This window comes from Leuresthes tenuis, unplaced genomic scaffold (genome assembly GCF_036924035.1).
Source record: "Leuresthes tenuis unplaced genomic scaffold, fLeuTen1.0.hap1 SCAF_15, whole genome shotgun sequence".
NCBI classification, from domain to species: domain Eukaryota; kingdom Metazoa; phylum Chordata; class Actinopteri; order Atheriniformes; family Atherinopsidae; genus Leuresthes; species Leuresthes tenuis.
In genome coordinates this window covers 22,961,556-22,973,874 of record NW_027325369.1, presented here as the reverse complement: position 1 = coordinate 22,973,874, position 12,319 = coordinate 22,961,556, and the positions used below count along the sequence as shown (strand labels likewise).

General features: G+C 40.6%; 2 protein-coding genes across 4 annotated transcripts in view; one reads left to right on the top strand and one right to left on the bottom strand.

The window, feature by feature from the left end:
* The first annotated feature begins 143 nt into the window (after positions 1-143).
* LOC140270210 (ankyrin repeat and SOCS box protein 2-like) overlaps positions 144-12,319 on the top strand; it is a 129,726-nt gene continuing 117,550 nt past the window's right edge. Inside the window, exons 1-9 of one of the 3 annotated variants that reach the window (XM_072365320.1) lie at positions 144-185; positions 1,345-1,565; positions 3,342-3,511; positions 3,643-3,798; positions 3,880-4,125; positions 4,207-4,378; positions 4,511-5,114; positions 5,217-5,370; positions 5,506-5,779. In XM_072365320.1, the coding sequence (XP_072221421.1) occupies positions 1,444-1,565; positions 3,342-3,511; positions 3,643-3,798; positions 3,880-4,125; positions 4,207-4,378; positions 4,511-5,114; positions 5,217-5,370; positions 5,506-5,636 (1,755 nt within the window). In that variant the 5' untranslated portion in view covers positions 144-185; positions 1,345-1,443 and the 3' untranslated portion in view covers positions 5,637-5,779. Of the gene's footprint in view, positions 186-1,344; positions 1,566-2,565; positions 3,022-3,341; positions 3,512-3,642; positions 3,799-3,879; positions 4,126-4,206; positions 4,379-4,510; positions 5,115-5,216; positions 5,371-5,505; positions 5,780-12,319 lie in introns of those variants that run through there. The other 2 variants (XM_072365319.1, XM_072365318.1) reach the window with 2 other exon arrangements.
* Positions 5,829-7,357, bottom strand: LOC140270211 (protein FAM181A-like). Its single transcript, XM_072365321.1, has 2 exons — positions 7,276-7,357; positions 5,829-7,160 (listed from the first exon to the last, which is right to left on the bottom strand). The coding sequence occupies exon 2, from the start codon at positions 7,099-7,101 to the stop codon at positions 6,322-6,324; it is 780 nt and encodes a 259-aa protein (XP_072221422.1). The 5' UTR covers positions 7,102-7,160; positions 7,276-7,357; the 3' UTR covers positions 5,829-6,321.

The following is a 12,319-nucleotide window of genomic DNA, read 5'->3' as shown; positions in this document are numbered from 1 at the left end:
TTTGATTGTTCACTGGAAAAGCTTTTTGTGAGGGAGTGAATTCCACCTGAGTATTATGTATCCAAGAAGGGCCTAACATTAGTATTATTCTGTGGTAAGCTGTTAGATGAACCTGTGTTTTAATGAATATCATTAAAGCTTACGTAGTAGTACAACCCTGACTGAGCCCTGTTCCCATTCTAGAGGTGTTGATTCAATGTTATAACCACCAGTGCTGTCCTGCTTAAACATGTGAATGTTCACTGTTTTGTAAAGACGTTTCTAATTTGTTTTTCCATATATTTGTACAAGTACTAGCTTGTGAAGTCTTCCAGTTTATTATAGTGATTTACATATTACTGTCACTAACAGAGCAACACATGCACTGGTATCAATCCACATGTATAATAATACACATCTAATTTGATGGTTGGTTAGAGCCATGAGCAGACCATGTTCATTTTGACCTTACAGTATAAAGCGGAATCAAAACAATGCTCCTTGTTGAGTAAATTTAAACTGTAGGTCTCTCAAGAAATCGTTATTAGTACTAGTCTGTACAGTCTAGTTCCTCCATCTGTAAATAGATCTGCTGGAGGCTTTGTTTGTTCAAGACAAAAGCTTGAGGCCAACTTCCAGATTACAAGCAGGAAGCATTTTTGCACAAGCACTTCCTAAGAAGTGGTTGTGAAAGAAAAAAATCATTTGTCATCATGTGTTTTTAAGCACATTCTCACACTTCAAACTAATACAATACAAGTGAGATTTAAGACAGTGTTTCAAGGATCGACGTACTTGTTGTGTTAGAGCAGCTTCAGTAAAAGTACATAATGAATGTTGTGTTGTGTTGTGAGAGTGTTTGAAAGATGGTTTAAGCTTCAAAGAATATTTTTTCTTAACTAAATGTGATCATATTGCCAGTCTTTCTTTGTGCCCATGTACCACCATTTGAGTGTGGCCATAAAATTTTGTTTTTGTTCAGACTTGTGATGGAAGCATAATATTTTCTCAGTCCATTAATCACGGTTGTAGCTGAAGACATCTCAACTGTATTTATTATTGTAATACCATCCCTCTTCGTCATAACTCACAGTAACTAAACTACTCTTGCACACACGAGCATGGCCTCTGGAACAGCAGAAACAAGTGGAACCACATACAATTGAACATGCCCTTAAAAGGCATCCAGCAAAGCGCTGCCTCTCTCTGATTTCTTCCAGCACAGACTTCAGCTCCTTCAAAGGAGCTTGGACTCTTATTCTTACAGTATGTGTCTATTACATTGTGCATGTTTTGCTTCTCTTTGAAAGTTTTTTTTATTATTATTATTATTGCTGCCATTAATGTTCTGAAATCTACTTTCAGATTTTCTTTTCTGGGTTATTGCCTCTTGTCTATGAAGAAGGCAGCAGCTCATTAGTGGACGTCCTGGTCCTCGGAGTGGACAAGAAATCTCTTCCAGTGATGATTGCATTCAGCAGATCCACGTCTCTTTACCAGAGGTTGAACAGTGATATCAAAGACAGTCTGTCTGTCTGTTCCCTGCCTCCGCACACGTCATCTAACACCACAACAAATGCCCTCAGGTGAGAAAATACAGATACCACATAGTTCTACCAGGTGTTTTACAAAGTTTAACTGCATTGCCTATAGTATGGACATGCAAATACAGCATTTGACCATAATTTGTAAACGTGTATGTGCATTTATTCTTCACTTGTAAATAACATAGTTCTGAAATGCCCTAGTGGTTCATTAATACAAGAAAAACTTGTCTGTGCTGATAGCATGAGCGTTTATAATTGTGAAGAGCTCTGAGATCCGTGATCAAGTGCCTAAAAAGTGTGAGGTGTTAATCTTGTTGTCCATTAGCATTATTCTGTTTCAGATGTGATGTGTTGTGAATGGCAGACCTAAAACCCCAAAAGTACATGTAAAGAAAACTTTACCTGCAGCTTTGATATTTTAATCAGTGCCAGTGACTTGATTGTGAGCAAATGACCAGATTCATGTCAACACTGAAACACTTGTACGCTGCTTACAGAGCTAAAATCCATTTGCATAGATATGCAAATAGATATCTTTGTATCTGCAGGTGTAAACTGCTGCTGTTATTTTTACTTCCTCTAAAAACAACAGATTTGTATCTTATTTGTCACTCACAAAATACTCACTCTTGTGGGAGAAACCACAAGCCAGTAAACGTTAATGGCAGAGGGAGACAGTTTTCCTCCAGAGATGATAGAGAAATTAAGTAAATGAACCCTACCCAGAGGTCATCAACATGAATAATTGTGTTACTGTGCCCCTGTGAGAACTGATGGCATCATTTCACAGGTCATGTTTGGTAGACTTTAAAGCAAGACCAAAATTTCATATATGAGAGAAAATAAAACAATGTCTTAATACACAATTTTCTCGTTAAAGCTCTAAGTAGGAGAATAATTAGAATCATTTTAGAAGGTATGTTGATAAGGATGATATTTTTGGCTCATTTTTAATATTGTATGTTTTCATTCAGGTACCACCTCATATGTAAATGAATTTACTCACGTGTCTCTGTGAACCTCAGAGACATGGAGCCACAATTGCTGTGGCTTTTAAAAGGAGATGACTCACCGATGGGTCTATCTTTCATTTCATGCGGCAGTGTTGTTGCTTAATTTGAAAACCAGCCAATAAAGGAAAGCCCACAAGTAAAGAACTTAGACCGCGTTATCTTCAGTGCTGTTTGGCTTATCTCTGAATGCTCGAGTATTTTGACATATATGGATGAAGCCGTCACCCTGCCGCCTGACAATTCAGTCCCAAAATAATCTGAGAGAACACAGCTGAGCCCCCACTCGGCGCTGCACGCTGCTCCACCGCCGTCGACGCGCTGTGAAGGGAAACAGAAAAATCTACCAGCATAATGACAAAATTCAGCTACTCCGATTATCTATCTCAATTCCGTAATGCTGGACGTAAATGTAATGTTCAGTTGCAGCTGCGGGGAGATAACAGGAGCGGAGACAATCTGAGCGACGGAACGTCAGAGTCTGAGTGAGTCTTTGTTGTTGCATTACACGGAGGCAGCATGTGCTCACAGTGTGCGTGTCTTTGTGTTTGTATGAGTGTGTTATTGGTTCCTGTGCGCAGCGGAACTCTTCAGTGAGGTCACACAAGACTACAATCAAGACATCCAATTTAGTTTATCTCTCCAGTTCTAATTAATTTGATTGATTGAAGTCGGACAAATTCATACAATGACCAAGAATAAAGATTTAATGGTCGGATTTAAATGTTCCACTTCCACCATCCATTGTTAATCAACTTGACTGTATTAAAAAATATTTTTTTCCCACCCTTTCTTTTTTTTCAAGGGATGTTGATCCAGTGGTCTTTGCCATCAGGAGAGGAGATGTGGAGGCCCTTCATGATCTGACAACAACTTCACCTCAAAGCCTGCTGAGAGAGAACAAAGATGGGTGGATACCTTTGCATGATGCTGCCTACTTGGGGTGGACTGAGTGCTTGAAGATCCTACTGAAAGGTAATAACAATCATAGCATAAATGATGACCTCAGACAGGGAAAAAAAAGTTAGGTGCCCTGTTGGCACATTTTCTAAATGCTAAACGAGTCACCCAGCTGGTTTGTTTGGTTTGTGTATTTTCTGTTCCAGCCCATCCAGGTTCTGTAGACAAACGTACCCTGCAGGAGCAGACAGCGTTACTGCTCGCTGTGTCATGCGAACACTTGCCTTGTGTGCAGTGCCTGCTGGAGTCAGGCGCTGACCCTGACATTTGTAGCAATAACAAAGAAACCCCTTTGTACAAAGGTACAGCTGTGAAATCAGAAGTGCTTAAAATGACATCATATATGGGGGGTGGAAATGACGTTATCTGCTCTCTCTCTGCAGCATGTAAACTGGAGAGTGTTGACATGGTGACCCTTATTCTCTCATATGGTGCCACTGTGAATCAGCGATGTGGTCAGGGCTGGACAGCCCTCCATGAAGCTGTATCCAGAGACAACACAGCGATCTGTGAGATACTAATAAGAGCCGGGGCTGCAATCAATCCATCTAATACCTACAGCATCACACCACTCATCGTAGCAGCTCAGCAAGGACAGATTAGAGCACTGCGTTATCTTATTGAGAAAGGTAGTTTTCTGCAAAAAGTGTTCATACTTTTCATGCCTGTGATTTCAATAGAAATGCCATAAATGAACAACGCTTTTTCAGATGCAGATGTGAACATGCAGACATGTGATGGTGTTACGGCTCTGCATGAGGCTAGTAAAAATGGCCATAAGGAAGTTGTAGCTTTATTGTTGTCGAAGAAAGCAGATGCCAACAAACCTACTAACTTGGGACTGCTGCCTCTACATATTGCTGCTCAGTATGGACACCATGAGTGAGTTCAGATGCTTTAACTTGCTTTTAGCCCTTGTCTATGATTATTATAAGCAATAGAACGCCTTTTATAACGTCTCTGTATTCATTGTCTCAATTGTTTATTCTTTATACATCCTCCCTTTGTGTTCAGGATTGTGTCTCTGCTTGTCTCAGTGACGAGTCGAGCCAGGCTCCGCCACAGTTGGATCAGCCCCCTCCACCTGGCAGCAGAGCACAACAGACACACTGTGGCAGCTGTGCTGCTGAAGACAGGTGCAGATGTAAACGCCACTCTGGCACACAGTCACTCCATCCAGTATGCAGATCAACGCGCTTCAGCACTCTACTTTGCTATTGCCAACGGCAGCACCAAAACAGCAGAGGTGTTATTGAATGCTGGTGCTAGTCTGAGCCTGGACCCAATCAGTCCTCTGCTGATGGCTGTACGTCAGGGCTGTGTCAGCTCTGTGTCCTTACTGCTGGAGCGAGGAGCAGATGTCAATGCCAGAATCCCATCTTATGCTACAACATTTCCAGCTCTTGTTGCCCTTTGTATGAATAACCTGGTGCTTCTCAAATTACTTTTGAACAATGGCTGTGATGCCCTGTCTTGCTTTACCTGTACTTACGGCAGTGCACCTCACCCACCGACAGGAAGCCCTACTATAAGAACTGCTGAAAGCAATGGATATGTTTTGCCGAATGATGGTATACTTCCTTTAACCTGCAACGAGCCACCAGAAAGGCCAACACAGGTGAGCAAGAGGAGCAAAAACAGCCATGAAATTCACAACCAAAATGTACACGTTCTTTTTAAGTAATGCAGATGGATTTTTTTTATGATTTCTCATCTTCAGTTTTGTGAGTGGATCTCAACACCAATGATGTGTAAATGGGCAGGACCAATTTTAGACTTGTTGCTGGAGCATGTGGGTCATGTTCAGCTGTGCAGCAAGCTAACAGAACTACTTGACAGTAGAGAAGAATGGTATGCTGTTAAAAGGAAGTCATGTAAGTGACAGAAATATTAACATTTGCTTACATCCGGAAATGTACCTCTTTCAATCTGTCTTTCACTTCCTCATACAAATATGTTTTACAAATATGCAAATGTACATCCTCTTTATCTTTTGTCTCATCTTACAGTGTCGCCACGTCCACTGCTACACCTCTGTAGATTAAGGATTCGGACCCAGATTGGAAGAGACAGACTGAGATCTCTTCCAAGGTTACCTCTGCCAAACAGACTGATCAGATACTTGAACCTGGCGGACTGACTTTCAGATGAACCTCACACTATGTCCTCAGAGACATGACTAAATTTATCTTTTTATTATTCTTATTATTCTTTTTTTAGTTGCATCTGATATCTTGAATATGTAAATGGTCCTTGCATGTATAAATATCTATTTATACTATACATGATATGACAACAAGGCTCTTTAATCTGTCAATAACATTTTCTTTATATAGAAATCGTCAGAAAACTTTGAAAAAAAACGAGGAAAAAAGATCTAGGGCCCAAAGGAATTCTTTTGAGAAGCTGAATCATTTATTTGAAAATGAAAGTCATTATGTCAAATGTACCTATCAAACATTACTGTGACAAAGAAAGGTAATTTTCATAATTGAAAGAGGAAACTAAGACAGGATGTTTGGATTCACGTGCACAACTTGGGTACCTAAAAAAAGAACTGCCATTCTCTGTAGACAACTGAAAGCAGAACCTTTATAATTTGCTCTCAATTCTGAGATAGCTGGCTTGAGACTGGCATGAACTGGTGTATTATTTAAGAAAGTGCAATTAAGTCCTTTAGGCCTAAAATAGGCGCAGCATTCCAATAAGTGCTTGAGAAAGTGTTCCGTTTTTAACATGCCAAAAAAGAAAGCTGCTGGGTAAACAAAGTGGAAATAATTAGTCCTATTAACTTGTTTTTGTGTGGTGCTCTCAAAGCAGGATGATTAAATTAATCCGAACACACTGAAGATTGGTGACTGAGCTGTGGGCTTGGTCGGTATGGGTTTGACCACAACGTGCGTGTGAATTTTTTGTCCATAAGGATGCTCAAATCTCTCCGACTCAGTCCCTGCTGCCTTGCTCCACAGTCCCAAGGGCAGATGGGGGACGACAATGTGACTGTGAAGGACATGGTGTCCGTGATACTGAAAGGGGCAGCAGCCACAGACGCTCACAGAGTGATGAGAGGTCAGATCCAATTTCATAGTCTCTTTATCGGAAGAGCTGCGCCGAGTCGACGCAGACATCGTGGCCTTTTCGTCGTCATCATGACTCTTTTTCCTCTTTTCACTTTCACTGCCCCCAGTTGCACCCACAGAGCTTCTTTTCATTCCCAAATATGAGTTATCCCTCTTATTTTTCGTCAACTTGGGTTCCTCCCAAAATGAAGCAGGCAGTTGGCGTTTCCTCATGGGCACCTGTTCCACCGCGCTCCCCACGTTCTCAACCACCTGCGCGTCAGAGCTGGCCTTGTCTGACGCCGCCGCACTCTGATGAACAGTCCCCACCGCTTTAGCGCACTTGTAGTCCGCTGATCTGTGCGTGTGGCATCTTGGGACTCTGGAGTACTTCTGAGAGAAGCGTTTTAATTGCTTCTGCAGATATTTCCGGTGATCCACAGAGCGCCTGCACGGAGCGGACTTATCCAGGGCCGCCTTGATGTCACTGGATGCCAGATTTACAAAATTGAGCAACGTTTTGACCTCACTGTCCGCATTTGCCATTTTGAGTCTTCACCTAATCAGTCCATATTAAAATGCGCAGCGTAATCCGCCACCAAGATCTGGGAAAAAAAACAAAAATCAGTTTAGATTTTGCGTGATGCGCCATAGGAATTCTGCAGTGCGACCTAAAATTGGTGCTACACTAAGTAATGACTGTATATTTAAGCCACTTACCACTGCAGTATGAATCCAAATTTTCTCAAAGAAGCAGTCCAAGAACAAACTTCCCTCCAGACTGCAAGCGGATTCAAACAAGATGAATGAATATAAACTCCTGGTAGTTATGGTGCTTTTCTTGAACCAATCAGCGACCCCAGGCCCCTCACAATACTCCCCAATCAGACTCCAAGCGCCCTGGTATCGAATTCTTAACCAGTGCAAATTGTTGTCATGGAGATCTGGAAAAAGCCGCCAAAGGGATGCAATATTTGTCCTACCCTGCGCGTTGGGTAAAAATCTCCAAAAATGCTGTGTGATTGAATTTTTAAAAAATACGGTTCATTTAATAAAAATACGCATAAATTCTGCCTTAATATTGGAGTGGTTTTAATACTGGTCGAGGTTTTAATACTGATAGCCGCCATGCCCTCCCCAAGAGTGATGTCAGCTGTAAGATTTTGGTACGGTTGGGGGGTGAGGGGTGTCTAAAGAGTGCATAACCATGGTAAGGGGCTTGAACGCTCAAGAATCTTGTCTTTCTGTTTGCCCCCTCAATCGAGCGACACAAAAGCTGAATTACTCATTCAAACCTCGCGGGACAAAAGCAAAGGAGCTGGATAGCACTCCTGCATTTGTAGTCAAACATTTAGAGACTTAAATCGAGTCGTCATGAAGGAGAAAGAGTCGGACAAAGCCCATAGAATTGCCATCAGCAAACATTTTCCTGTGTCATATTATGGGGTCTCCATGGCTCCCTCTGGCCCGCGGACAATAGCACAAGTTTGCACACTCGAATACTGTCACCCTGCCAACGGCAACAAGGGCCCAAAACAGGACAATCCTCAGAGAAAGCATGGGCTCCGCGGGGAAGGTTGCAATAGAGGAGCAAAATGGGACTTGTGAAATGCTAATTGAGCTTCATCCCCTTATTGAAGTGGGAAAAGAGTACCTATCATTCCACTGAAGCACAGCAGCAGTGAAATGAGATGTGAGGGAGCTGTTTTTCTGGTAAGTAATACCTCATCCATGTCTTGCACCAGGAGAGAGATGTGTTTTAAATATGTGTAGCCTCCGTCAAGACTGAAGGCCATTTGTTCAGAGTAAACTCCAGTCTACATGACTGATTGACTCATTCAGTAAGTGAAGGGTTGTGTGAGGAGAGCCATGTGGGTCTATATGTGCTCTGGCTGGTCTATCTTTTTAGGGGTGCATCCCTCTTGTTATGGAGAGGCAATGGGACTCTATTGTCACCATCTCCTCTTCTTTCCCTCACCTCTCTGTTCGGCTGAAAAGGCCAATTAACAATAGGACTCCCCTCCCCTGGCCTGTCAGCCTACTCCTGTGCTTTTGAAGTAAAGAAGAATGAGAAAAAGAAAGAGGAAGCATATGTGGCATCCATAAATGATGGCGGGTGGAAGGGATGTTTGTAAATCATTCTAGAAATTTGGTGGATTGAGCTGACTTGTTTCACTAATTTTCATATTTAAGTATGCACTTTAATCCAGTCATGTTCAAAGGAACGTACTTGCACCATCACAAAGACAGACAGTTAAACTACTGCATGTAAATTATTTTGCACATTTGTTCCGTGCTTGTAAATTTCCCTCAGAGAAAACTGCATCAGAAAGTGTTTATGGTCTCTTCTCATATGTTAAGATCTATTCAACCATCCATGTCATATTTTCAGAAATATACAGGAAGTTAGAGGAAGTTCAAAGCTGTGATACAAGTAAAGTAAAGCACTGTCCATACTTTGGCAGAACCTGCCAATGACACATCCATTCAGGGTATTTTTGGCATGTTGCATCTGCATCAGAAAATGCTCGTGTTCAAACTATAATATGATCAAACTTTTTTCATCCCCTGGGTGGGAAAACTGTTAAAGCAACACAATAAACGAGCCAAATATAAGTATAAATACAGGAAAGTTTGAAACAGAACTAAGGACATGAAAAAGGGACGAAAGCTAAACCATAAATCAAAATTATGATTTAGATCAGGGTTTACAGATTCTTAAAGATAACGTTTAGTTGTTTTAACTCAACTGGAAATCAGAGCCAAATGTTGGAATATCAATGGAGGATTACATTATTGTGCATTATGTTAAAACATATCTACAAGTTTTGAGAACATAGGGGATTTACTTGGTGTATATAATATATAATAAATATAATTTGTTTTGAACATATATAGAAGGAAAAGCTATTTACAGACTAGATCAAGACTGGTATGTCAGTCAGTTCATAACAGTTTGTCACAGATATTTTGAGCTCAGTCTCACTCCCAACACTACACACACCGCTGCTTCATCAGGACTTTTTGATGTCAAACTATTAAAAAACTATTTGTACCTTTTAAGCAAAGATTTCCAGCTTGCGTGGTAATGAAAGGACACATTTATCTTTTCTTTTATGCTACCGGTTTTCTGGCCTAAACTGCACCTTTTATGTGCCCAAATGCAAACAAACAGTAAATGAGAGTGAAACAGACGAAAAATTGGTGTCACAGGTGACTTACATGGTCAGTGATGGTCAGTATTGGTCAATGATTGTCTAATATGCATCAGTATGATGCAGAAATCACGTTTGGGCAATTTAGACATAGTTTGTTCAGAAGAGCAGTTCTGATTCCATTATTTGAAACAGTCTCAGTCTCTTTTTTGTAGCAGAGTAAATATCTAAGCTCAGCGGTGGTTGGTGCTGAGTCAAGCGATGACTTCATTAGGCTTTTTTTTCTCCTTAAAACTCAGCCTCCACCAGACCCCAAAAATCTAGTTATGGTCATCCTCTGATAGATTGTAAATAAAATCAAGCTACAGCCGATGTGAAACACTTTTCCGTGTGAGTCTCATTTAGTTTTCTGGTTCAGTGGTGGCAGTGAATTTTTATGGATTCCATCATCTAGAAAATTACATTTTGTGCTTTTGGAGAAACTTGATTAAATTGCTTGTTGCCAGTTTAAACAATTCATATAAGTTTGTTCTCTGTTCAGTGAACAGATGCAAGATACATTCCTAACAGGATTCAACAAGTTCAGACTGTGTTGTGCCTGATACTCCTCAGAGAAGAGCTGTCTTTTTATTTCTAAACAACGCTCTGCAGAGTCTGTTTCTGTACATATGTCTATATTTTTATATATATATATATATATATATATATATATATATATATATATAGACATCTATCCACTCCAGATCCAATAATGTGCTGTGAAGTATATTCTTAAAACAAACTCATGTGTTTCCAGACCTTTCCACTAGATGGCAATGTACTTCCACTGTGCTTTAGCCCATCATCCATCTACACTCAGATCCAATATATTCACTGATACAAGAGACACAGATAGTAAAGATAAAGGCAACTGAGCTAATTTTAGCTGAACATTATTTTTCCGTAAATGACAGAAGGATTTAACATCTCTGGGTTTTTTTTTCAATGTAAATGGTATTTTCAGGCTCTGTTTGCAAGGAGATGCAGATTAAGGATCATGGCAAGGATGATAACACTGAAAAGACCACAGTAATTATATTAAAAGGATTTCTTATCAGAGTTTAAAAGGGCTGTGATGTATACTGTAGCAGATTGCTGCTTGTTGGAATGAAGTGAGGTAGCAGGAAGGAAACAGGAGGATGTAGTGCTTTCCTCTTGTCAGATAATCAATATTGGGACAGACTGTGGGAGAGGATGGACGAGTTTAAGCTGCTGGGCAGACTATATGCCAAATGCAGGTTTGTTGTATCAGAAACTCTAAAATAAAATCTCTGCACTGGACTGCGCAAATGCAGTGTAACAGCGACTATGGATTTTCCACTCTAAAAGTCATCCACAGCTCTTTGTATGAGCTCATCCCATTACTGTCTGTGAAGTGCTTTTTGATAGGCAAGACATGTGATAAATGCTCAGCTGCAACAAAAGGCTTTGGAGCTGGTTGCTGAATCCACTGATCTTAATCCAAAGTTGTCTGAATAGTTGGCTTAGATGTTATTTGTGGGTTGTTTTTTTTGGAATAAGCAGGCAGTGACACAATTGGCTCTCGCTTCTGCTATTTAAACCACAAGCAGCTCCTCTTTAAAAAGGGGGGAATAAGTCACGTGGATGCAACAAATTATTGCAAATTTATGGAATATGAATAAGCATTGAAACTGATCCTGAGGACAGTAGGTTTATGCATGGAGCAACGAAGCTTTCCTGCATAGCATCTCAAGTTAAAGTGCAAGCACTGTTCAAGTGAAGCTAGAAAGACAATGAAGCTCTTCAGTTAAAGAGGTGATTTGGTGCATCATTCTCTCTGGGAGTTGCAGCCATTATTATTTACTGTTTGGTCAATGAAAGAAGGAAAAATCTCATCTCATTTTGTAAACCCATAAGGAGTTTCTTCAGGTGATTTGAAGTGACAACAGAGCTTGGAACTTGCAAAATTGCTATCTTCTGTGAAATAATCACACTATGAATTAATTGTTTCAGCTCTAAAACTGTGATCATTTATGTCAACCCATAGCTGGCCAATTAATAATCCAATACAGACAGAATCCAGTTCCAAAAAATATTCTTCTCTCTGCCTCCACTATTGACACAAGGACACCAGGATGTGCACCAAGATTGTGTTCACACTGTCAATCAACCATTTGAATGTCACATTGGCTCTTCACCACGTATGACTGTGGGGTAATTTCATAACTGTGCCCGGTGCAGACCACCGACAACATTATGCAACGTTGCTCTTAAAAACTACCCACTGTTGTCTTCTTCTTTGCACTCTGCCCCACAGCATCACCTCTTACAAATAACATCAGTGTGGTTGCAATTGTGAGTTGTTGTTTAAAAAAAAAAAAAAAAAAAAACTAATAAAAACGGTCTTTGTTGTGGCACATTAGCAGTAAATGCCAGCTTACATCAGGATTGTTTATCACAACCTACTTTCGGACACTGGAGCAGAGATAGTTCTAGCAGACACACAGCACATCAAACATGGGCATGGCAGTGCATTCAGTCGGTAGGCGTCTTGCACTCTCTCCACTTGACTTTAATTCGGTATAGAACGCGTCATCCTTACAGACTCG

What these genes read in the sequence shown, in the direction of transcription:
- LOC140270211 (XM_072365321.1), bottom strand. Translation starts at nt 7,101, where the DNA reads ATGGCAAATGCGGACAGTGAGGTCAAAACGTTGCTCAATTTTGTAAAT.